We start from the raw sequence: 23,732 nt of genomic DNA, 5'->3' as shown, positions 1-23,732 counted from the left end.
ATGTGTAAATATTTCTCAGCCATCTTCATGGAAGAGGAGGATAAGGCAGATTGAGCAGAATATTATGCATTTAAAAACAAAAATCAAATGAAAGGGAAATGTGTTTCTTGGATATCTCATTCTTTATACAAGGAGGGTATATGAGCATGGGTGGATAAAATGAAGCCAGGGATTTTAGAAGGCACAAGGGAGTAAAGTGGTCCAACAAAGAGTCTTTAATGTGAAACGTTACCTCTGTCTCTCTCTTTCCACACATGTGGCCTGAGCTGTTGAGTATTTCCACCATTTTCTGTTTTTAAAGATTCTCACAAATCAGGATTCAGGTTGATTGGTTAGATGATGGAGATAGTTTGATGGATAGACCAGGTCTTGACGTAACGCAATCCATCCTTTGTTGGCTGGATTCGTAACTGGTCCCAAAATGGAGGTTGCCTTCAATCTGCAGACAGGTTTGATCTGCACAAGTATATTCTCTCCATTCAAGATGAAGTGACTGGAGATTGGTTAGACTGTTGTCATGTAGGTTTTCTCCCATCTGTTTCTCAGCCCTTGACCATCTTTGTTGGAGGTGGGGCTGTGAAGACATTCTGGAGAAGGAAATTAAAATCTCTTATTCCATCGCCTGGATGCCATCAGGGCTCTCTTCTACGTGATAACTATCTGAGCAGATGTCCAGTTCATTGCACTGAGACCAACAGAACCCAGGTTGGGTTGGGCCATGAAGAGCATTATTTGTAGTTGAGTTGGGTTCAGATTGGCTAGGGTAAGGAACGTGGTATTCAGTGGGTTATCCCACCTGCCCATTAGCCTTTAGTCCAGGATTAGCTTGGAGAAGTGCATAGTTGAATGGAGACGCCAAAGGATCACAAGGCAGAAATCACAGTACCATCATGCACAGCTTGCCCCAGGATATTGATTGGACACCTGTTTGGTGGTTGGATCAATAAGAACCAGTGGGATAAAACTCCCCAGCTCTTCGCATGATTTCATGAGAGCTGTTGCATACATTTGACAATGCAGACAGAAGTTTAGTTTGAAGTGCAATTTCTCACACAGTGCAACATCCTTATGTCAGTAGAGTTTATTCTGCCCTCAAATGGTGCTTGAATTTACAGTCTTCAGATGTGGAGACAAGAGTGCTGTCAGCGAGCCAGAGATCACACTTGCTTTTAGAAGTAAATCACAAATCTGCAGACACTGTGATTGAAGTAAAAATGCAAAATGCTGGAGAAACTCGGCAGGTCCTTAATGCAGCAAGGGTAAAAGTACATGACCGATGTTTCGGGCTTGAGCCCTTCATCAAGGTATGAGAGAGTGTTGGCAGGCACTTGAACAAAAAGGTGGGGTGGGGGGGGGGGGTGTGGCAAAGGCCAGGAGAACTGGAAAAACAGGAAAGGGGATGGGAAAGAAGGCAAGCAAATTAGAGAAAGCAGAGAAGTCAATGTTCATGCCATGTGGTTGGAGGGTGCCCAGACAGCAAATAAGGTGCTGTTCCTCCAATCTGCAGATGGTCAGGGTGCCATAGTACATAAGGCCGTGGACAGATGTGTGAGTCAGAATTGAAATGGTTGGCCACTGGGAGGTCGCTGCGGTTGCGGATGGAGTGGAGATGCTCAGAGAAGCGATCTCCCAGTCTGCGACCAGTTTCTCCGATGTAGAGAAGGGCACAAAGGGAGCACCAGATGCAGTAAACAAGTCCTGTGGATGCACAAGTGAAGTGTTGCTTCATGTGAAGGGGCTGTTTGGGGCCCCAGACCATGGTGAGCGAGGAGGTGTGGGTGCAGGTGTTGCACAGAGCAATATGTTGGGGGGGAGGGATGAGTCCACATGGGAATCATGGAGGGAATGGTCCCTGTGGAAGGCCAAGAGGGGAAGAGAAGAAAAAATTTGTCTGGTGATGAAATCCAGTAGTAAATTCTGGAAACTCCGGTGGATGATGTGTTGATGTGGAGGCTGGTGGGGTGGTAGGTGAGGATGAGGGAGATTCTATGTTGCTTTTGGGGGCAGAGGGGGCCAGGGTAGAAGAGCAGAAAATGGAAGAGATGTGAGTGAGGACTGAGTCAATAGTGGTGGAGGGGGAAGCCACATTTATGGAAGAAGGCAGACATTTCAGAAGATCTAGACTGGAAGACGTCATCTTGTGAACAGAGAAGAGGATGGAATCTTTGCAGGGGACAGGGTGTGAGGAAGGATAGTCCATATAGTTGTGGGAGTTGGAGGGTTTGCAGTATAAGCGTGTCTCCCAAGATGGAGGCAGAGAGATCCAGGAAGGGGAGAGTGTTACTGGAGATGGACGAAATGAGTTTGAGATCAGGGTGGAAGTCGGCCACGAAGTGGATGAAGTTGACAAGCTCATCGTGGGTGTATGAGGCAGCCCCGATGTAGTCGTCGATATACTGGAAGAAGAGTTGGGGGGGGGGGTCTTGTCTATGTAAGTTTGTAGCCTGTTTTGCTCCACAAAGCCCACAAACAGGCAGACGTAGCTGTGACCCATGCAGGTACCTATGGCTACTCCTTTGATTTTGAGGAAGTGAGATGAGTTGAAGGGGAAGTTATTGAGGGTGAGGATGTTCTGCCAGGCAGAGGAGGGTGGTGGAGGGTGACTGGTCAGGTCTTTGGTCCAGGAAGAAGCGAAGTGCTTTCAGACCTTCTGTGTGTGAGGATGAAGGTATAAAGGGATTGAACATCCATCGTGAAGATGAGGCGGTCCGGTTCGGGGAATCTGAAGTCATTGAGGAGATGGAGGGCATGCGAGGTGTCGCGGATGTAGGTGGGGAGAGATTGGACCAGGGGTAAGATGAAACGTGCTCACACTTACTTTCATTGACTGACCCGATCAAAATTTTCAGCTCCATATGATGCATCTATGATCCTGTTGGCGAATCAGCACTTGGACTGGGAATAGTGAATAAGTTTGTTCAGGGTCTTGGTGAGGAAGATTGAAGGTGCTGAGGTTAGCCACACTGGGAGTGCAAAGCAATTGAAAATGTAAAGTGCCTGTCAGAGCATCTCACAACTTTCTTGGAAATGATACCTTGAAGAAATATCTGTCAGGTAGGTGAAGCCTCAATGACTCATCACAGTACCCCGAGCTAACCTTAACAACTTCATCTAATGAATTCTTGTTCTACTTGAAACTTAAAGGCAGTAAATTTCATCTTTCGTCATGGTCATGGTTTCACTTGAGGAATGCATATCCAGGAGTGCAGCCAAGAAACGTTAGTGCTGACATGCATCATGGAATTGTAACAGAACTATCCATCAATGACTAAGATCTTTTTTTCTCCAAAAATATACTTTATTGATAAACAATTCCAATGCAAGTCAGTACTTTAGTGTTGATTGAATTATGTAATATTAGAATGGCTTCAAGTACTGTAAATACTTGAAGATTGGCATAGTGGTCAGTGCAATGCCTTTACAGTGCCAGCGATCGAGACTGGGGTTCAAATCCCGTGCTATCTTGCAAGGAGTCTCTACATTCTCCCTGTGTCTGCGTGGGTTTTCTCCGGAGGCTCCTCCCACTGTTCAAAACGTACCAAGGGTGAAGGTTAATGGGGTGTAAATTGGGCAGCACGGACTCATGGGCCGAAATGGCCTGTTGTCGTGCTGTGTGTCTAATTTTTAAAAAAATGCTTACACTCCTGTCATGCACCACTCCCAGGCTAAGAAGAGTGCACCACTGCCATACAATCAACACAGCAGCACTTGACTGATGAGCTCCCTTTCCCCTACCCCACCTGATGCCCCCCCCCCCAACTCATCCTGCTGTTCTCTGTAGGAAATACTTACATTCCTAGACAACTGAAATTCATCTTCCAAACAGTTGAGCAGTGAATGTTGGCACAACTTCAAACTCTTTCCGAACTTTATTGTTTTAATATATGGAACCTTTTAAAACATTTATTGCTTCAAATTATTTGGAAACTGCACAACTAAAGACCTTTTGTTGAAGTGGAAAATCAGAGTCCCATCTAAAGTTTGCTAAACTTTTCGACAGTGTTTAGGTTCTGAAAATGACAGTGTAATTTGGATAACACATGATTCAAATTGTCCGTCATCTGAAAGACCTTCATATCCTCCTTAACCACTGTCCTGGACCCAAGTTGTATTACCATTTCAGGAGATGAATTTGAAGAGAATCTCTCAGGGTTAGACATGATATGATGCAATATCTTTCAAACTGACAGCTCCTACAAATGATGTGGCTCACTGGACAGGAACAAGTAAAACCAGACTTTCTCTTTAGTTCCTTAGGAGTTTGCAGCGGTTTGGTATGACATTAGAAACCCTGACAAATTTCTACAGAGATGTGGTGGAAAGTGTGCTGGCCGGGTCTTGTATTGAAAAACCAATACCCCTGAGCGTAAAGCCCTCCAACAGGTAGAGGACACAGCCCAGGACATCACAGGGAAAACCATCCCCACTTTTGAGTACATCTACAGCAGTGGTTCTTAACCTTTTTCTTTCTACTCACATATCACTTTAAGTAACCCCTATGCCATAGGTGCTCTGTGATAAGTAAGGGATTGCTTAAGGTGATATGTGGGTGGAAAGAAAAAATTCAAAACCCACTTTTAATTGTACCTAATTGACTCGTTATGTGCATGGTTTCATAACTCCAAAGGAAATGGGCCAATGACAATTTTTCTCAAGCAAAATATTTCTGTAACAATTGGGTCTGGAGCTGAGATTCTCAACCTTCCCTTCCCACTCAAATCCCACCTTAAGCAATCCCTTACTAATCAGAGAACCGATGGCATAGGGATGACAAAGTGGTATGTGAGTGGAAAGGAAAAGGTTGAGAACCAGTGATCTACGGAAAACGCTGCTGTCGGAGGGCAGCAGCAATCATCAAAGACCCTCACCACCCAGCACACACTCTGTTCTCGCTGCTGCCATCAGGAATGAGGTATCGGTGCTGCAAGACTCACACCACTAGGTTCAGGAACAGTGGCTACCCTTCTGCCATCAGTCTCCTCAACAACAAACTCAATCAGGGACTCAGTTAAGGACTCATACTTGTGCACTTTATTGATTTTCGTTTTGTTCTCTCTATTTACAGTTCTTTATTTGTTTCCATGTTTATGCTAGGCACAGTTTATTTTTTGCACTACCATTTAGTGGCAATTCTGCCGCATGGACAGGAGAAAGGAATCTTAGGGTTGGATGTGATGTCCTGTGTGTACTCTGGCAATAGATCTGAATGCCAACTTTTTTAGAGTAGAATAAATATTAGGTTGGAAGGATGAAGACTTCACCAGTGGACTTTGCCCAAAGTTATCCTGGATGGGGTAGGGCAGTGGTTTGTGATCAAGAGGTTGCCTCACCATGAATTCCATAATTAACGATCTGGCAAGGCAAAGTGGGAGTGTAGCTGAAACCACAGAACAAAAACACAGCCTGATGTCTGCAAAAGGAATTGATCTGGGATAATATAGCGCATGGGAACGAGAGCCTGGCGTCTCTGGGAGTAGATTCAGGGCCAGGTGACAGGCTAATTGGGGGCTGGATCATTGGAAACGCAAAGGGAACCTCAGAAAAGAACACTCCCAGTCCTGCTGCAGAAAGTTGTTCAGTGTTCAAGATTGTGTCTCCTGCCCCCGAGTCCTGGCTTCTTGCTGCTTTTTCCTTCCTTCCATCGCTGCAGAATCCCCTTCATCCTGGGCAGAAGAGTTCTTACTACATGGACAGTATTTTGCGGCTCTGCTCCTTGGCCTTAGGGATTACCTGCACTCCTTATCTCTGCCTTTAGATGCTACACAGTACTAGTGTCACTGCAACTGAATGCCTCTCCTTTGAACTCAGTTCATTCGGCATCAGAACCTGTTTTTAATCTGTTGCTCTCTGAGTGATGTAGCAATGTGTGGGCCCTTCCGCTGCTGTGGATGGGCTTCAGCTAATATTTTGTTCTACTCCCTGTTAGCTAAGCTCAGGATGACTTCAATTTGTTGGTCCTCTCCACGACATTCCACTCACCACCCCCCTCCCCCCTCCCCCAGCACCTTGCACTGATGCAGTCTGTAGTCCAACATGAAGAACAGAAGAAGGAACCCTGTCCCCAGTGCCAAACAAAGTCTGGGCCTTGCAGATCAGAACACCTCAGGTCTGCTGCTCAGAGATGGTCTCTCCAATGATCCAGCTGGCCAACAGGCAGGGTATAAACTGATGTGTCCACTGAGCATCAGTAGCAAGGATATAAAATGAACAATAAAGCCCTTCAGCCAGCAGTCATTCGGAGCTTGCTTTTTATCTGCATTAAAGCAGAGAATGGACAAGATGACTTGCACTATTGTGTAAACAGAATTCATGAAGTTATTCTTTCCACAGAACTGCAACGATATGGAAGACCCTGTCTCCCTTCTGGGGTGAGGAGTACAATGTTCATCTTCCCAGCACCTTTCACTCCATTTCCTTCTATGTAATGGATGAGGATGCAATCAGGTAGTTTTAACGATTCCCGTGGTGCTATCTCAAAGTAGATCAAAATCTGTGTTTAAAGCCACTGGGCCTATTCTAACTACTAATCTTTACTGTTAACTTTTAGCCGTGATGACGTAATTGGGAAAGTTTCTATAGCCAAGGACGTTCTTACTGCCAACCCAAAAGGTAAGTGGTCATTAGTCACTTGTCTGGAAATTTCTGCTCCTTTGAAATGGCCTAGTAAATATTACTCATTCTCTCTCTGGAATATTTTTTGTTCTTTTTTCGATACATCTGTGTATTTGTGCCCTTAGTCTCCATCCATCTTCCTGACCTTGGATTAGTGGTACCCTCTCCCTCTCTTCCCCTGAATGTGTATGTCTTTTGTTACGAGCCCAAAACCAAGCACCAATAGATAATCATCAAGACAAATAGTTACGTAAACAAAAGTTGTTTTTAATTAACTTTAAACATGAAAGCAGAATCAAACTTTAACTTATCTCTATTTTTAACTTGCTTAACTTAACCCAACTTATTCCTCCTTATAACTCTAAGCGCGTGTGTATGTAATGTGTGTGTAAATTTAAGAAAGTTCTTTGGTTCACAGTCCAATCTCACTTCTTATTCATCCAAGTTCACTGGTATCAGGCAATTCTTATACTGTGCAAAGAATTTAACTGTACGAAGTTCACCAGGCTTTGGTGCTCGAAAGGTAAATGGTTACCACTCAGGAAAGTTCTTGTTGGTTTTGTAGAGAGAGGTGTGTGGTTCCAGGATTTCCACAACTGAGGCACCACCATTAGTCACTTCAATGTCTTGCTGACGAAACTTGCCCCCTCAGGGTTCTCCAGATAATAACCTCTTTCTTTCAGATTACCTCAGAGTTACTTTCTGTTTCCCTTATTCCAAGAGAAACTCTAGACAGTTCATTTTCTCCTCTTGCAGGACACACAAGAGTAGGCACACAAGAGCTCCACTCTGGAGCTTCTGTTTCAGTTCCAACAGGCTTCTCCTGGCTGACACTGTTCAATCCCCCTGTCTCTGAGGCACTGAGACTCTCAAACTGCTAGAAAGCCCATGTGTGTGTGTGTCTCTCTCTCTCTCTCTCTCTCTCTCTCTCTCTCTCTCTCTCTCTCGCAAAAAAAAAACAGCTGACAGTCTCCAGCAAACAGTAGAAGTCAGTCTTCTGGTTCATCTGTTGTTTTTAGGTAATCACTCAAAAAGACTGCAAAGAGCTATCAATAGACATCATGTCTCCTGATTTTTGCTTTAAAGACAATAGTTCTTTCATTCCACGAATCAATTCAATTAACACCTATTTGTGAAGTCTCCATAGGCACTCTTCACAATTTCTGTAAAGTCACTGTGGATATGAATTCTTCAGTATTTCAAATAAGATCTGTTTTCTAGTGTGTGTGTGTGTAAAACCTACTCTAACTTTTCCTAATTTATCTCCCAAAAATATTTCTATATATTCTGTCACAGGTTCTCTGAGTTTGTATCTCTGTCTTTCCCTCTGTCTGTTGCTCTCTGCACCTCTCTCTATCTTTGTCAGTTTCTGTCTTTATCTGTCTCTGTCTCTCTCTATCTCTCTCCTTATCTGGCTCTGCATCTCTAACCTTCTGGTACTGACAAGACCAGAAAATTTCATGGAGTTTGTATGACATCCATCCATATTCCCTTTGGTGGAAGTGACAGCCCAATCAGAACCACCAGGTCATAGGCTATGCTTAATAGCAGACAGAACATAAACACATTTATTGATGCATATTAATATTCTTCCCAGATTCACTGACTCCTCGATATTACGTTCCAACCTTCTCATTTCCTTTACTTTACAGATTATAGAGGCTCATCTTTCACGTTTGATTTGTATTCTGCATCTTGTCAAGCCTCTGTAAGATGCAAATAAATGATGGGAAAGCTATTCCACAGCAACACTTGCTGATCGGCCAGGAGTTTGAATTCAACTCTGGGTATGAGATCAAAGCCAAGCCAACCTCCCCCTTCCTCCGTCGATTCTCTCTTCACCTCCCACTGCTCTGAGAAAACAGCCAACATATCAAAATACACCTCCCACACTAGTTGCACTCTCGTCACCCGCCCCCCACCCTCCCCACACCCCTCCCCCCACCACCACCACCACATTGGGCAGAACATGGAGGAATTTGAAAACACGGTACCTGCTCTGCCACTGGATAAGCTCATGCTAATTGAACCTTCCACTCCACATTCCCTACTTCCCAAGATCATCTCCACGTTCTTCAAAACCTGCCAAAGTCTCTCCTCCAATTCGCCTTTGAGGAAGGCCATTTCAAAGGCTTGTAACCCTTCGATATTTAAAAAAAAAGATGACCTCATCTCTCTGTTAAATTATCGGTCCTTTTATATTTATTATCTCTTTTTTTTGTCTAATGGCATACTGTGGTAATTTAATTGACACAGTTGTGGTTGTGTGGCTGCAACAAGCAAGAATCTGGGTATATCTGTGACAACACTGAGTTGTGAACCTGAGTACACCTGTATATTGTATTGATCTAAAAGACAATATTTTCATACCCATTCACATAAATTGATGTTTCCAAGTTTTTTAAATGGTGATTCTAGTTCTAGATTCTCCCTCAAGAGGAAATATCCCGCAGGAATTTTTGTTGCAATTATGTCCCTTCTCACTCTGTTAAACTTTGGAGCTACAAACCCAATATGTCCAAACTTTCCTCATACGGGCAACCTATTAATCGGAGTATCAATCTTGCAAACCTTTCTTAAGTTGCTTTCAACATTTTTAAATAAGGAGACTGATAGTTTACTCAATATGCTTAATGTCTGATGGTTGGAGTAATTGTGGCCCTAATTTTCTCGATCATTCACCAACCCAAAGAGCTTTAAAAATTTTTATTTTTAAAATTTAATTCAGACATACAGCACGATAACAACTCCTTTTGGCCCACGAACCCGTGCCACCCAATTGCGCCTGATTGACCTATAAATCCTGTACGTTTTTTTTGGGGGGGAAGCGGAGCCCTCGGGGAAAACCCATGCAGGCATGGAGAGAATGTACAAATTCCTTACGGGCAGGGTGGGATTCGAATCCCAGTCCCAACTGCTGGTGCTGTAACAGCGTTCTGTTGACCGTGCCGTCCCAACAGTTTTCACTGTTGACCGTGCCGTCCCAACAGTTTTCACTGTTGGCTCTGAACACTGTGTACCTAGCACTTGAGTTTACAACTTCTGCATTCAGCTCTAGGACCTACTGGAAATTTTCAATAGTAATTTAATTAGAATTACTGGAATTGTAAAACATCCTTGTAATCACCACTAAGATTCACTGACCTGCCAATGGGCAGAATGTGGTGATATGTACATACTGTTCTGTGATGTCCTGTATATAAGTGGCTGGCCCGCCCACTGAGGACTCGATCCCCGTAACCCCTTCCCCTGTGACCTGGCCATAAAGGTCGACCTCCCTACCCCTTTCCATTCATTTGAGCACATGGACTTGTGCCAGCTGAACTTTAATGTGTATTAAAGTCTATCGTTCCTCACTCCGCCTTGGGAATCAATGATAGTGTGTAGCACAGATGAAGGGTTTTGCATGTAGACTTAGAATTTGACCAGAGGCAGTTGGGCCCTACAGACATAGGGGAGGGTCCTGATGGAAGTAGGATGGAGGGCTCATTCCAAAATATGTTATCTCACCATTCCAATCTCAAAAGGCAGTTGTCATGACTGGGTTCAGTCGCCTCCTGAAACCTCACCTGCAGGCATGCATCCAGGATGGACTTGGACGCTGGTTTTGCAATCATTCCCAGCAGTGGAATACGAGTCGAAACTTCCAATTTGCTATTGAATACAGCAGTGGTTCTCAACCTTTTTCTTCCCACTCACATTCCACTTTAAGAAATCCCAATGCCAATGGTGCTCTGTGATTAATAAGGGATTGTTTAAGGTGGGATGTGAATGCGAAGGGAAGGTTGAGAATCACTGCTCTAGACCCAATTATTACTGAAATATTTTGCTTGAGAAAAATTGTCATTGGCCCATTTCCTTTGGAGTTCTGAAACCTTGCACAAAATGAGTCAATCAAGTACGATTAAAACAGTGGTTTTCAACCTTTCTATTTCCACCTATATCCCACCTTAAGCAATCCCTTACTAATTGCAGAGCACTGATGGCATAGGGATTACTAAAAGTGGGATGTGAGTGGAAAGAAAAAGGTTGAGAACCACTGGACTACAGTATTACTCCATGAGCCATGCTCTTGGACAAATGGCCTGCTCTACAAAGTGGATACATGGATTTGTTAGGATTACCCTCTTCTCCAAACTTCACTGACAGTGTTTCAGGTACCCCCCCCCCACTCTTCAGAACCCAAAGCTCCACATGAACTGCAAGAGTTTCCAGGTTCCACGAGAGGTACCTCCTCATGATTGCGCTCTGTTACCCTGTGAACTCGCGTGATTCTTGGGCAGTCTTGGCTACCTGCCATCTTCCAGGGGCCACTGCCTGGATATTGGTGGGGGGGGGGGTGGGGGGAGAAGGGTTCTCTTCCTCTCTGGTGTCTGACTCCTGTACATAGTATTCATGGATACAAAAGGCTTGATAATGTTTCTGGACCCTTTATCAAGACTAAGATAGGTAAAATTATGTCCATCTCCAGTTTCTGTTAGGTCCCTCTTTCTCTCGCTCTCTCTCTCCATCTGTCTCCTTCCTCCAGCTACCCACCCCCTTCCCTTTCCAGTCAGAGACAAGCCTTCCCATCACTTCTCAGCTTTCTGCTCTTCTGCCCTCTCACTCATGCCAATCCTTTGGCCTGTGCTCATCACTCTGCCTCCTTCCCTCTTCTCACCATTTTATTTGGGTGCCTGCCTGCTTTTTGCTCCACTCTGATGAAGGCCTCAGGCCCAAAGCATTAATGGCCCTTCTCTTCCTGTAGCTGCTGCATGACCTGCTGATTTTCTCCAGCACATCCAGGTAATGAGGTACAATATCCCATGACCTTAGTTTGGTGATCAGGGGTTGTCTAGACCAATATTTATTCCTCAATCATCTTTATTTCATTAATTTTTCTGGTCAGTGCCATATTGTTGTAGACTATTACTTCAATCTTAACATTAACAATGATGATTCTTCAGTACTTTTAATTGGCTGTTGTAGCTCTGAGACAATGATGTTGTAGGTATTATATAAAAAGCAAATTATTCTATGTGTATTCTTTTGTACAACAGAAAGCGGATTTCTTGATTCACTTTAAGTAAAACATGATGATAAGTTGAAGAAATATATCTCACAAACATGGACAAATATTATTTTGCACAGAAAAGTCAATGCAGATGTAAATCCTTTGTAGTTTAAGCAATGATGTTAAGGATCTCGAGAGCTCCTACTTGTTTTCAATCAATCAGAATGAAAGATGCTTTGAAAATTGTTCTGAGTGAATTCTCAAAAAAATATATTTTGCAAACTATTCCTACATTGAATGAGTTCACACATCAGCATGCAAAATTAAGTTGTAGAATGTCTCACACATATATTGGTCATTGTACATTCACATATATTTTAAGAAATGTGAATTGTTTGAATGTTATACTTACTGCATGTATAATTTCAGGTTTATTTATCATCCGATTACACAAGTACAACTTGACGAAACAACGTTCTCTGGTCTTCGGTGCAAAACATGCAGACACAACCAGACAGGCAAATGTATGACAAATATACCTATTTAAAAATAAATAAATATGATTTACTAAATTTTTTGGGGCGGCACGGTTGGCGTAGCGGTTCGTGCAATGCTATTACAGCCCCAGCAACCAGGAGCAGGGTTCAAATCCTGCGCTGTTTATAAGGAGTTTGTACGTTCTCCCTGTGACTGTGTGGATTTTTCCCGGTGCTCTGGTTTCCTTCCACCCTTCAAAACGTACCAGGGTTGTAGGTCAATGGGATGTAAATTTAAATTTGAATAACGCCTCAAATGGTTAGTGTGAGCTGTTCATTTAGTCGTTCACCATTCTCACTGCCCATGAGAAGAAGCTGTTTCTCAGCCTGGTGGTGCTGGCTCTGATATCCTGTATCTCTTTCCTGATGGAAGTAGCTGACAGGTGCTCTGTGCAGTGCGGTGGTAATGGTCCATGATCCCGGTAGATCATGTCGATTGTGGGGGGGTGGGGGGCAGGGTAGCAAGATCCCTGTGTTCCCCTCTGCCACTCCTGTGGATTGATCCATTTCTCTGCAGAAACTGTACCACACTGTGATGCAGCTGGCCAGGACGCTCTTGATAGAGCTCCTGTACAAAGTTGATATGATGGTGGCTGGTAGCCTTGCCCACTTCAGTCTTCTCAGGAAGTGCAGTTGCTGTTACAGCTTCCTGACAAATGAGGAGATGTTGGGTGTCCAGGTTAGGTGGACTCTGAGGAACTTGGTGCTATCTACTCTCTCCACTGCTGAGTTATTAATGAGTAGTGGAGGGCGGTCATTCCTTGTCCTCCTGAAGCAACGATCATCTCCTTCATTCTTTCCATGTTGAAACTCAACTTGTTATTCTCACACTATATCACAAGATTTCCCATCAATTTTCTGTAGAGCGACTCATTATTGTTGGTGATGAGGCCGACAACTATCATGTCATCTGCAAACTTGATGACTCTGTTGGAGCTGGAGCTGGCGATGCAGTCGTGAGTCAGTAGCATGAACAGGGGCGAGCCGAGCACACTGCCCCGAGGTGTACCCGTGCCCAGCATGACGGTGCTCCACGTACTGCTACAGACCCAGACAGACTGTGGTCTTTCAGTTAGGAAGACCATAATCCAGTTACAGAGAAGGGTATTGAGTACTAGCTCCATCACCAGATGATTGCAGCATTTCACAATGGTGGAGGTCAGTACCACAGGGTGGTACCATCTCTGCTACAGGATGCTGGTGATTGACTTGGAACCTGCAGGGACAATGGACTGCTACAGTGAGGGGTTGAAGATGTCCGTAAAGACCTCTGTTAGTTGGGCTGTGCAGTCCTTCAGCACCCAACCAGGTATGTTGTCTGGTTCTACTGCCTTGTGTGGATTCACCTCGGATAGGGTTCTCCTCACCCCAGCCATGGTTATACAGGGGACCCGTTCATCGGGGAGGGGGGGGGGGGGCTTTCTTCGGCGTCACCTTGTCCTTCTCATCAAACTGTGTCCAGTCTGTCTGGAAAGGAGGCATCATTGTCTTTAACTTGCACGGTTGACTTGTGATCTGTTATGATTCCTTGCCACGTGTGCTTCGTGATGCTGGTGGCACAAAGCTGTCGATGGACTTTCTGTGCATACCCCTGCTTTTTCTTTTGGATGGTGAGTTCAGCCCTGGCTGATCTCAGTGCCATTTTATCCCCCCTGTCTTAAAGGCAGCCTCCCGAGCTCGGAGAAGGACCTGGACCTCTGCTAACCATGGATTTTAGTGGGCCCTGGTTGTGAAGCGTTTGATCTTGGTCACATCCTCAATGCACTTGCTGATGTGGCCAGTCCCTGAGCTGATGTGCTCCTCTGTGTTTATATGACCGCTGTAGGGGGCTGCCTCCCTGAAACATATCCGGTCTGTGGTCTCAAAGCAGTCATGCAGCGCCATATTATATGTTTCAATACATTTTCTCATAGATATATTTCACATGTTTAAAAAAAGGGACCCTATTTCTTGAATTTTGGCATATCAACAGTAGTTCTAAAATTATGCACCAGCAAGAAAGAAACTAATCAATGCCATTAAAAATCATGTGCATACACATTTCCTGTAATTGCCACAAATTTCCTGCAATATTTGTTCCAAAGCATCTGCCCCTCCCTTAGCCTGTTCCACAATAAGACTCTTGTCTGTACTCTTGATCTCTTTAGATTTTACAATTCTCATTTCTCCCATTCAATCTCCATTTGTTTACCTTTCATAAACTTAGGTGCAGTCCAACTCTGCTGCCTGGATTCTTCCACCTATTACCCCTGCGCTCTCTGACCTGTGTCTACTTCCTGCTCTGGCAATGCCTTGATACTAACATTCTTGAAGACATCTTTAAATCTCCCCCTGATCTTTCATCTCCCTACCCCTCTGGTTTTCTTCAGCCCTCCTAGATTGCTGAATTCTATCCTCTTCTTTTCCCGCTTTCAACCACTGCTCTCAGCTCACATGCCTGACGCTGGTAAAGCAACTAGGGTTGCCATCTCACAGTTCCGGATTCACTTCTAACGCCTGGTGCTGTCGGTGAGGAGTTTGCAGGTTCTCCCTGTGCCCGTCTTGGTTTCCCCCGGGATCTCTCGCTCTGCCATCCCACATTCTCACCCCACCCCACACCCCGTCATTTCCCAAAGCCATACAAATCTGTGACTGCTGTAAATTGCCTCTGCAGAGAGCGAATGGGAATGACTAATAGGAATAAATTGGGATTGGTGCGGGGTAAGTAAGTGTTCAGAAGCTGGCGTTGACTCAATAGGCAAGGGGCTTGTTTCTGTGCAGACTGACTCCATCTCCATGTTTTGATGCTCTGGATAATCTGTTTTCTATATTTAAAAAAAAAATTGTATGAAATCCAGAGCTTATGCTGTGGATCCTGAAATCCCTGATTCTAGATTCCTGTTCCTCAGTGAGTGAACGTGAAGAACCTGGGTGTCCAGTGAGGTGAATCTCAGCTCTACATTCAACCCCCAGGATTTTTATTCACACTGGGGTGTTTCATGCTTTCCATGGAACATTGCAGAGGCTGGGTTTCTGCGTGAAGCCTGCTTCGACCTGGCTTAAAGGAAACCTCCTCCAATGTGTCCCAGTCGAACACAGTGGTTCTCAACCATTTTCTTTCTACTCACATTCCACCTTAAGTAATCCTTTACTAACCAGAGATTATCTATGGGGTAGGATGCTGCGGATGCACTGTGGAAGGTGGAATGAAGAAAAAGTTTGAGAACCACTGCTAGGAGGTCAGACAGTCTCTGTGGAAAGCAAAAGAGTTGATGGCTCAGGCTCAAAACCTTTTTTGTCAGCAACAATACCTTGGGCCTTATCGAATTTTCAAGAAACAGCCTGCACCCAAACAGCTTTCGGCTGCCTTTCTTTGAAACTCGTCAATGATCTTAAAATTGGAACTAAATCAGCGGCTCTCAACCTTTTTCTTTCCACTCGTACACCACTTTAAATAATCACAGAGCCCCGATAGCATTGGATGTCAGAGGTGCCCTGTGGTTTGGCAGGGATTACTTAAGGTGGCATGTGAATGGAAAGAAAGAGAACCACTGAACTAAATGATACAGCAGTGAAATCAGGCAGCATTGTTTAGGCCTTTTGTCTTTGGAGCAATGAAGGTTGAGAAGGGACTTAATCGGGGTATATAACATTTTGAGGGACTGAGATAGGTTGGTCAGGTTGCATCTTTTACCTTGTGATAATTACAAATTCCAGAAGACATCAGTATCTGCTGAGTGGAGGAAAGTTTAAGCGAGATGTCAGAGATTTTTTTTTTATTATTCAGAGTGGTGGGTGCACTTCCGGGAGACGAGGCTGGTACAACTGGGACTCTTAGACAAACACATGGATGGGGAGGGTCATGGGTGAGAGGTAGGGAAAAATTAGCTTATGGAACAGGTTTACGTCAGCCAACGCCACATTGAGCTGAAGGGCTTGTGCTGTGACGTAGTGCTCTATGTTCTAATGAGAAAATGGTAGAACTTTCCTTAGAAGGCTATGGATCTTGGATTTATATTTCAAGGGTAACATTGACAGATTTTCTATCAGTAAGCTAAAATGAGGTGAGATGCACAGATGGCCAAAGATCTAATCCCATGAGTTCCACTGCCCAGTACCGTTGCTGACGGCTCCAAGAGACCTGTTGAAGGAGCCAATGGTGTTTAATTTAAACTCCTGCAACCATATTGTTTTGAAGCTGGCTGCAGAGGTGGCTAAAAATTTTAAACTTACCTGTTCAGGGAGCAGCTCTAAAAGGCATCTCCAGTGCTGCTTTTATGCAGAATGGTGCCTCGGTGCGTTGTCCAGAGCCACTGTAGGCGGGACGACTGTTGCCATGGTGCTGCCTGTCATAAATCCCCCACGCAGCTGGAACCACTCTGCGTTTCCCAGAATGGTTCCAGGTGCGTGGAGGATTATAGGTTGGGAAGGCAGCCATTGTTCTGCCATGTATTGAGTCACTGGTGCTGATGAGTGGCCCCAAAGGCCGCAGTGACCCACAGCTCCCGCTGGCCACACCTGCCCTGATGGCTCCCACCGGCTGCCCCTGCTCTGATGGCCCCTGCCCTGATGGCCCCCAATGTTTGCCTCTGCCCTGAGGGGGTCATGGAGGGATGGGTTGCTGGCTGATGATGTCACAGTGACATCATCAGCCACCCCTAGCCAGCCACTTGCGGCAGCAGTACATTCATGGAGGATGGTGGTGAGCTGTGGTGTGCCGCTGACCCTTTCTCCCCACAAGAGGGATTGCATTTGGCACCTTGGAGTCAGGCAGGGTAAGTCTTCCGACATAAAGTCAGAGAATCTCCGCCTTTACATGGATTTTTTTGACTGTTTGTGGTCTGGGCCCAAGATGGTGGCCTTGTGTTTGGCAGTGGCCAAGAGGGTGTGGTGATATGTTTCCTCTATTGTATATAGTTTGCGGAAACTGCCAAAATGTTTGGCCTGGAAGTCAGCCTGAAGAAAACTGAGGTCCTCCATCAGCCAGCTCCCCACCATGTCTACCAGCCCCACCATATCTCCATCGGGCACACAAAACTCAAAACGGTCAACCAGTTTACCTATCTCGGCTGCACCATTTCATCAGATGCAAGGATCGACAATGAGATAGACAACAGACTCGCCAAGGCAAATCGCGCCTTTGGAAGACTACACAAAAGAGTCTGGAAAAACAACCAGCTGAAAAACCTCACAAAGATATACAGAGCCGTTGTCATACCCACACTCCTGTTCGGCTCCGAATCATGGGTCCTCTACCGGCATCACCTACGGCTCCTAGAACGCTTCCACCAGCGTTGTCTCCGCTCCATCCTCAACATCCATTGGAGCGCTTTTATCCCTATGTCGAAGTACTCGAGATGGCAGAGGTCGACAGCATCGAGTCCACGCTGCTGAAGATCCAACTGTGCTGGGTGGGTCACGTCTCCAGAATGGAGGACCATCGCCTTCTCAAGATCGTGTTATGTGGCGAGCTCTCCACTGGCCACCGTGACAGAGGTGCACCAAAGAAAAGGTACAAGGACTGCCTAAAGAAATCTCTTGGTGCCTGCCCCATTGACCACTGCCAGTGGGCTGATATCGCCTCAAACCGTGCATCTTGGCGCCTCACAGTTTGGCGGGCAGCAACCTCCTTTGAAGAAGACCGCAGAGCCCACCTCACTGACAAAAGGCAAAGGAGGAAAAACCCAACACCCAACCCCAACCAACCAATATTCCCCTGCAGCCGCTGCAACCGTGTCTGCCTGTCCCGCATTGGACTTGTCAGCCACAAACGAGCCTGCAGCTGACGTGGACTTTTTACCCCCTCCATAAATCTTCGTCCGCGAAGCCAAGCCAAAGAAGAAAAAAAAATAGTTATATAGTTATCATTGTGGGTTGTATATGCGGAGCTGGCACCCCCACGGATGACTCATACCCTATGGTCCTGGGCCATAAAAGTCGAGCCACCTTTCCCTTGCCGCCATTCCTATCCTGGGATCTTGGCCAGCAAGTTTCTTCTGTGTATTGAAGCCTATCGTTTCCTCAGCTTGTCTATATGGTTACTGGTTGTGCCCTACAGAGGGCTTGCAGTCTCCAGGGGAACAGTGGACTGGCTCAGTGCACGAGTAACAGAGAGAAGGCCTGAAACAACAAGCCCTCCGCTAGCCCCCCCCCCCCCCACTGAGAAGGAGAAGGAGGTGACCATGGTGGTGGACCAGGGAAGGGCCCTGTGGCTGTAGTACACATACAGGGAGTGAACTATTAGCAACGTGGGTAAGGAACTCTCACAGGCCATGGGCTGCAGGAGACTTGAGGTCAAGGGCCTCGCACCAGGCTGCTGGCTGCTGGAGATGGACTTGTGGGAGCCGGGGTTCGAGGGCGGGAGGGGTTCTCGGGAGGCCCTGGGCGCGGAAGGTGTATCATTGTATCAGAGGTTTGGATCTAGGCTCGGGTTACCGATGGTTTGAACAGAACCGAAGGCTTGTGTGGCTGCAGAGGCTGCGGGAGCGCTGTGGATGAACCCCCAGACACTCGGGTCTCTGAGGGGACTCTTTTGTTTCTCTTTCTCTGTCTGTACAGGGCACCAGCAATACTATTGGTGAATCTTTAAAGGTAATTTAGTGAAATATTGCATTTTTTGTTTTATTACATGACAATAAATAGCATCTGACAACTACCTTTGGGGCTGAATAGTCTCCTGCTGATCTGCTATTTCCATTGATGCAACCCTTCCACTGTCCTGTTTGCAATTCACGCAGCCTCCCCCCCATCTTCCCATTTTAAAAAGTAATTTCCTTCGTATTTTTAATTTATAAAAGAGAATGATTACATCTGCTCCATACTGCAATATAACATTTACTTGTAATTGAAACTAGTGATTTAATTTGCATGTGAATAAGCATAGAACAATGGAATTTGAGATGGAAAATGTATTTCTGTACTTCAACAGAATTCCAGGTCATTGTGATCTCCTGTAATAGTCACAACTCAATGAATGGCATGGACAGAATTTGTCTTCTGTTCAACCATTATCCACTCTAACTTATCATAATAGCCTGGGAGATCCACATACTTTTCCTTGGTTCTACAATATCCTAATTCAGGAATTTGCTGCCTTGTCATGTCCTTTTCCTGACCTTGACCTTAGTTCAGATTTCGGAACGGAGATGCGAGAGAGTGCCGAGGGTGCTGAGGGATTCCTGAGGGTGTTGGAGGTTCTGTCCTGGAATTTGGGCGGCTGATGGTTTGGACTGGACTCTGTGTGGCTGCAGGGGCTGCGAGAGAGCTGGAGGCGAATCCACAGACTTTCGCTGTCTCTGAGGGGAGCTCTCTTTTGCTTCTCTTTCTCTGACTGTAGGTGACACTTCAGGTAATTTCTGCCGATGGCGAATCTGTCTGCAATGAGAAAAAGCAATCTTGTGTAATATTGCTCTGTCTTTATTGCATGACAATAAATTGAATCTTGAATTCATTCTGATCTTGGACTCAATCAACACTCATCCTAATTCCGATCCTGCCGGTGACCTTTCTCCTGTTCTTCTTTTGCAATTCCTTGGAATTGAGGACAACCTGCTTCTACTGCGATACAGAGTCCACCAGGTCATAACCCTAACTCTGGCCTAGGCCATGACACTGCTACAAACCTGAGTTTAGTTCTGACCCTGACTTTGATCTTCCTCCTGGTATTCAGCCTGATCATATTGTAGTTGTGAACCTGTTCCAACCACATTCCTGGCCTGGGTTCTGATCTTGTCTCTGAACCTGTTCCAATTGGTTAAAAAAATCAGCTAAAAGTAGTATATATTAATGAGTTTAAAATGTCAATAAATAAAGATGGATAATAAATATTCACATTTACCCCCCCTTGCAAAAAACTGACAGTGATAGTGCAAACAATCCTTCTGTGATGTCAGACCAGTCTACGACGCCTGTAACAAGGGAAGGTCCAAGAGCCAGGTAGCTCTTGGAAAGAAACAGTTCATGAGCCTAAAGGTGCTGATCGTCAGACTTCTGTACCCTTTGCCCAAAAGGTAGCAGTAAGAAGAGGTTGTGACCAGGATGATGGGAGTCCTTTATGATGTGGCTAATCTCTGCAAAGCCGATCAGTGACAATATAATGCCCAACATTGAATTATTATTCTTGGATACCTTCAAATAAGAACAGAACTATTTTAGTAAAGATTTGTGGAGACAGGTTGACCAGTCTTGGAGACATGAGTCACTTTTGCATTTTATGATGAGCCGTTATTGTGTGGTACACAGCCAGTCTTAATGTGTGAGTGGAACTCAGGAAGGAGATGGTCACAATGTGAACGATGTTCCCACTTAAACAATTTTAAATTTATTGTCAGAGATCATACATACATCACATACAACCCTAGATTCTTTTTCTTGCAGGCGCGGCAGAATTACCACTAATTGGTAGTGCAAAAAATAAACTGTAAACATGTAAACAAGAACTGTAAACAGAAAACAAAGGTAAACAAACTGACTGATCAATATAGTCAGAACAAAAAGAAAATCAATAAAGCGCACAAGTAAGAGTCCTTAAATAAGTCTCTGATTAAGTTTGTCGTTGAGGTGTCTGATGGTGGAGGGGTAGCAGCCGTTCCTCAACCTGGTGGTGTGAGTCTTGTGGAACCTATACCACCTTTCTGATGGCGGCAGCAAGCACAGAGTGTGTGCTGGATGGTGTGGATTGTTGATGATTGCTGCTGCTCTCTGATGGCAGTGCTCCCTGTAGATGTACTTCATGGTGTGGAGGGTTTTGCCTGTGTTGTGTTGGGCCCTGTTCACTACCTTTTGGAGGGCTTTACACTCAGGGGGATTGGTATTTCCATACCAGACCACAATGCAGCCGGTCAGCACATTTTCCACCACACACCTGCAGAAATTTGCCAGGGTTTTTGATGTCATACAAAATCTCCGCAAAGTCCTGAGGAAGTGGAGGGTCTGATGTGTTTTCTTCACGATGCCATTGATGTGTTAGGTCTGGGAAAGATCATCCAAAATAGTGACTCCCAAGAACGTTCTTTGGAACTTAAGTTGCTGTCAAATCCAGTGGCGCGGTTTTCCACAGTCTCTCTTTATGTCTTGCCTTCATGGTCTTTCTCCACCTGTGAAAGACTGCAGCATAAGTAAATCAAGGCATGGAAACTTCTCCCCATTACAGTCAGGAAACTTGTATTGGAATTAATGAATGAAGAATTGCCTCTCATTGAGCACTGATGTATGGTAAAGATATAAAGGATTGGTAATCTATCGCCCACTTGGACTCACATCTCCCACTTTCAGAAAGGTGTTCACGCTGTTCTCTATGAACAACAACCTATCACACACACAGGAAAAGCCATAAACACAATAAGGATCATATTTTACAGTGTAGCTCACTGCCTCAAAGCAATTAAGTGGCTTTGCAGTTTTTTATTAGAGTATTTACTGGATCCTTTGCATTGATGCACAAATGATTCCTGGTGATGGTCCTCCCATGGCAAAATGTGGAACAGATTTTTAAGAAACATAAACAAGTTTTTTTTGTTGTTGCTTGTCCCTTGAAATCTATTGTGGGAAATTGTAATGGTCCCCAAGCCATTGGGAGTCCAGATTTCCGAAGCTTCCTTTTGACTAGGTCTCTACAGGGCATCTTCATTCACTAACTGGCTCAGGCAGGCAAATGTGGGTGGAAGCATGTCCAGGGTTAGATTTTGGTTGATATATTATCATGTACGTGGCACCAAAATCCTTGCTCACTTCAGAAAAAAAACCCAACATTCAACATATTTAATTGAACTTGAAAAAAACGATAAATACACAAAAAATAGATAATAAATTTTCAGTTATCCCAGTGCAAAAAAAAGGAGACGGCAATAGTTCCAACCATCCTTTAGTCATCTTGGAGTAGTCCATGATCAATGTTACACCTGTGACCTCTATTACATCTCCCACACAATTCAACAGGTCATCAGTTTTCCAAGGAGCGATAGACTCCAGGTCATGAGAATAGCGAGGGAACCACAGAGCTCCCTGAGTTTGAGTACAACCATGGGTGGAGGCTAGATGGTGGCGGGGTCTGACAGTTTCACCAGCTGTGCAGCCAGGTTGACTCCATGCTGGCCACAGAGAAGGATATTTGAGAAACCAGCAAGCATGTAGCCCATTTAGAACATTGTGGCTTCAGATACATATCCTATTGGCTGTGCTGGATTATGGAATCTGCCCCTCTACACCTGAAGGCTTGAGGCCTTGATTTGAAAGGTGAAGGTGCACAGATCGTCTGTTGTAGCAACTTGATGGAGGAACATGCATTTGTGCCCTAAGGTGTCCCAAGGAATTTTGCAACCAGTTGCTTATTTTGAAGTGTAATCACTGATGTAATGCAGGAAACATGGCAGCCATTTTATCTTTGGCTTGGCTTCGCGGATGAAGATTTATGGAGGGGGTAAATGTCCACATCAGCTGCAGGCTCGTTTGTGGCTGACAAGTCCGATGCGGGACAGGCAGACACGGTTGCAGCAGTTGCAGGGGAAAATTGGTTGGTTGGGGTTGGGTGTTGGGTTTTTCCTCCTTTGTCTTTTGTCAGTGAGGTGGGCTCTGCGGTCTTCTTCAAAGGAGGTTGCTGCCCGCCGAACTGTGAGGCGCCAAGATGTACGGTTTGAGGCGATATCAGCCCACTGGCGGTGGTCAATGTGGCAGGCACCAAGAGATTTCTTTAGGCAGTCCTTGTACCTCTTCTTTGGTGCACCTCTGTCACGGTGGCCAGTGGCGAGCTCGCCATATAACACGATCTTGGGAAGGCGATGGTCCTCCATTCTGGAGACGTGACCCACCCAGCGCAGCTGGATCTTCAGCAGCGTGGACTCAATGCTGTCGGCCTCTGCCATCTCGAGTGCTTCGATGTTAGGGATGAAGGCGCTCCAATGAATGTTGAGGATGGAGCAGAGACAACGCTGATGGAAGCGTTCTAGGAGCCGTAGGTGATGCCAGTAGAGGACCCATGATTCGGAGCCGAACAGGAGTGTGGGTATGACAACGGCTCTGTATGCGCTTATCTTTGTGAGGTTTTTCAGTTGGTTGTTTTTCCAGACTCTTTTGTGTAGTCTTCCAAAGGCGCTATTTGCCTTGGCGAGTCTGTTGTCTATCTCGTTGTCGATCCTTGCATCTGATGAAATGGTGCAGCCGAGATAGGTAAACTGGTTGACCGTTTTGAGTTTTGTGTGCCCGATGGAGATGTGGGGGGGCTGGTAGTCAAGGTGGGGAGCTGGCTGATGGAGGACCTCCGTTTTCTGCGCAAACTCCGGGAGATCCAAAATGAGTGGTGGACTAGCCTCGCCAAGCGAACCCAGCTCAGCGCGGACATTGGCGACTGCAAGGGTTTCTACGAGGCTCTAAAGCCTGTGTACGGCCCCTCACCCCAAGTCCAAAGCCCGCTGCGCAGCTCAGACGGCAAAGTCCTCCTGAACAACAAGATCTCCATCCTCAACCGATAGTCAGAACACTTCCAATCTCTTTTCAGTGCCAACCGCTCAGTCCAAGATTCCACCCTGCTCCAGCTCCCTCAACAGCCCCTAAGGCTAGAGCTGGATGAGGTCCTCACATATAAGGCAATTAAACAACTGAAAAGTGGCAAAGCAGCA

The 23,732-nt window shown here is 45.4% G+C and overlaps 1 protein-coding gene across 7 annotated transcripts in view; it reads left to right on the top strand.

Annotated features, from left to right (window-relative positions):
• The window catches only part of rasa4 (RAS p21 protein activator 4), a 288,131-nt gene that overhangs the window by 39,671 nt on the left and 224,728 nt on the right, over positions 1–23,732 (top strand). For 6 of the 7 annotated variants that reach the window (XR_011348806.1, XM_069911332.1, XM_069911330.1 and 3 more), the window contains 2 exons: positions 6,331–6,444; positions 6,548–6,609. Coding sequence is in view for 5 of the 7 variants with exons in the window: in XM_069911332.1 (XP_069767433.1) it covers positions 6,331–6,444; positions 6,548–6,609 (176 nt within the window). In the remaining 2 variants the exon portion in view is untranslated. Of the gene's footprint in view, positions 1–6,330; positions 6,445–6,547; positions 6,610–8,368; positions 8,400–23,732 lie in introns of those variants that run through there. The other variant, XM_069911336.1, reaches the window with a different exon arrangement.

This window comes from Narcine bancroftii, chromosome 14, assembly GCF_036971445.1.
Source record: "Narcine bancroftii isolate sNarBan1 chromosome 14, sNarBan1.hap1, whole genome shotgun sequence".
Lineage (NCBI taxonomy): Eukaryota > Metazoa > Chordata > Chondrichthyes > Torpediniformes > Narcinidae > Narcine > Narcine bancroftii.
Note: the sequence above shows the minus strand (reverse complement) of the source record. Positions and strands in the feature narration are given on the sequence as shown.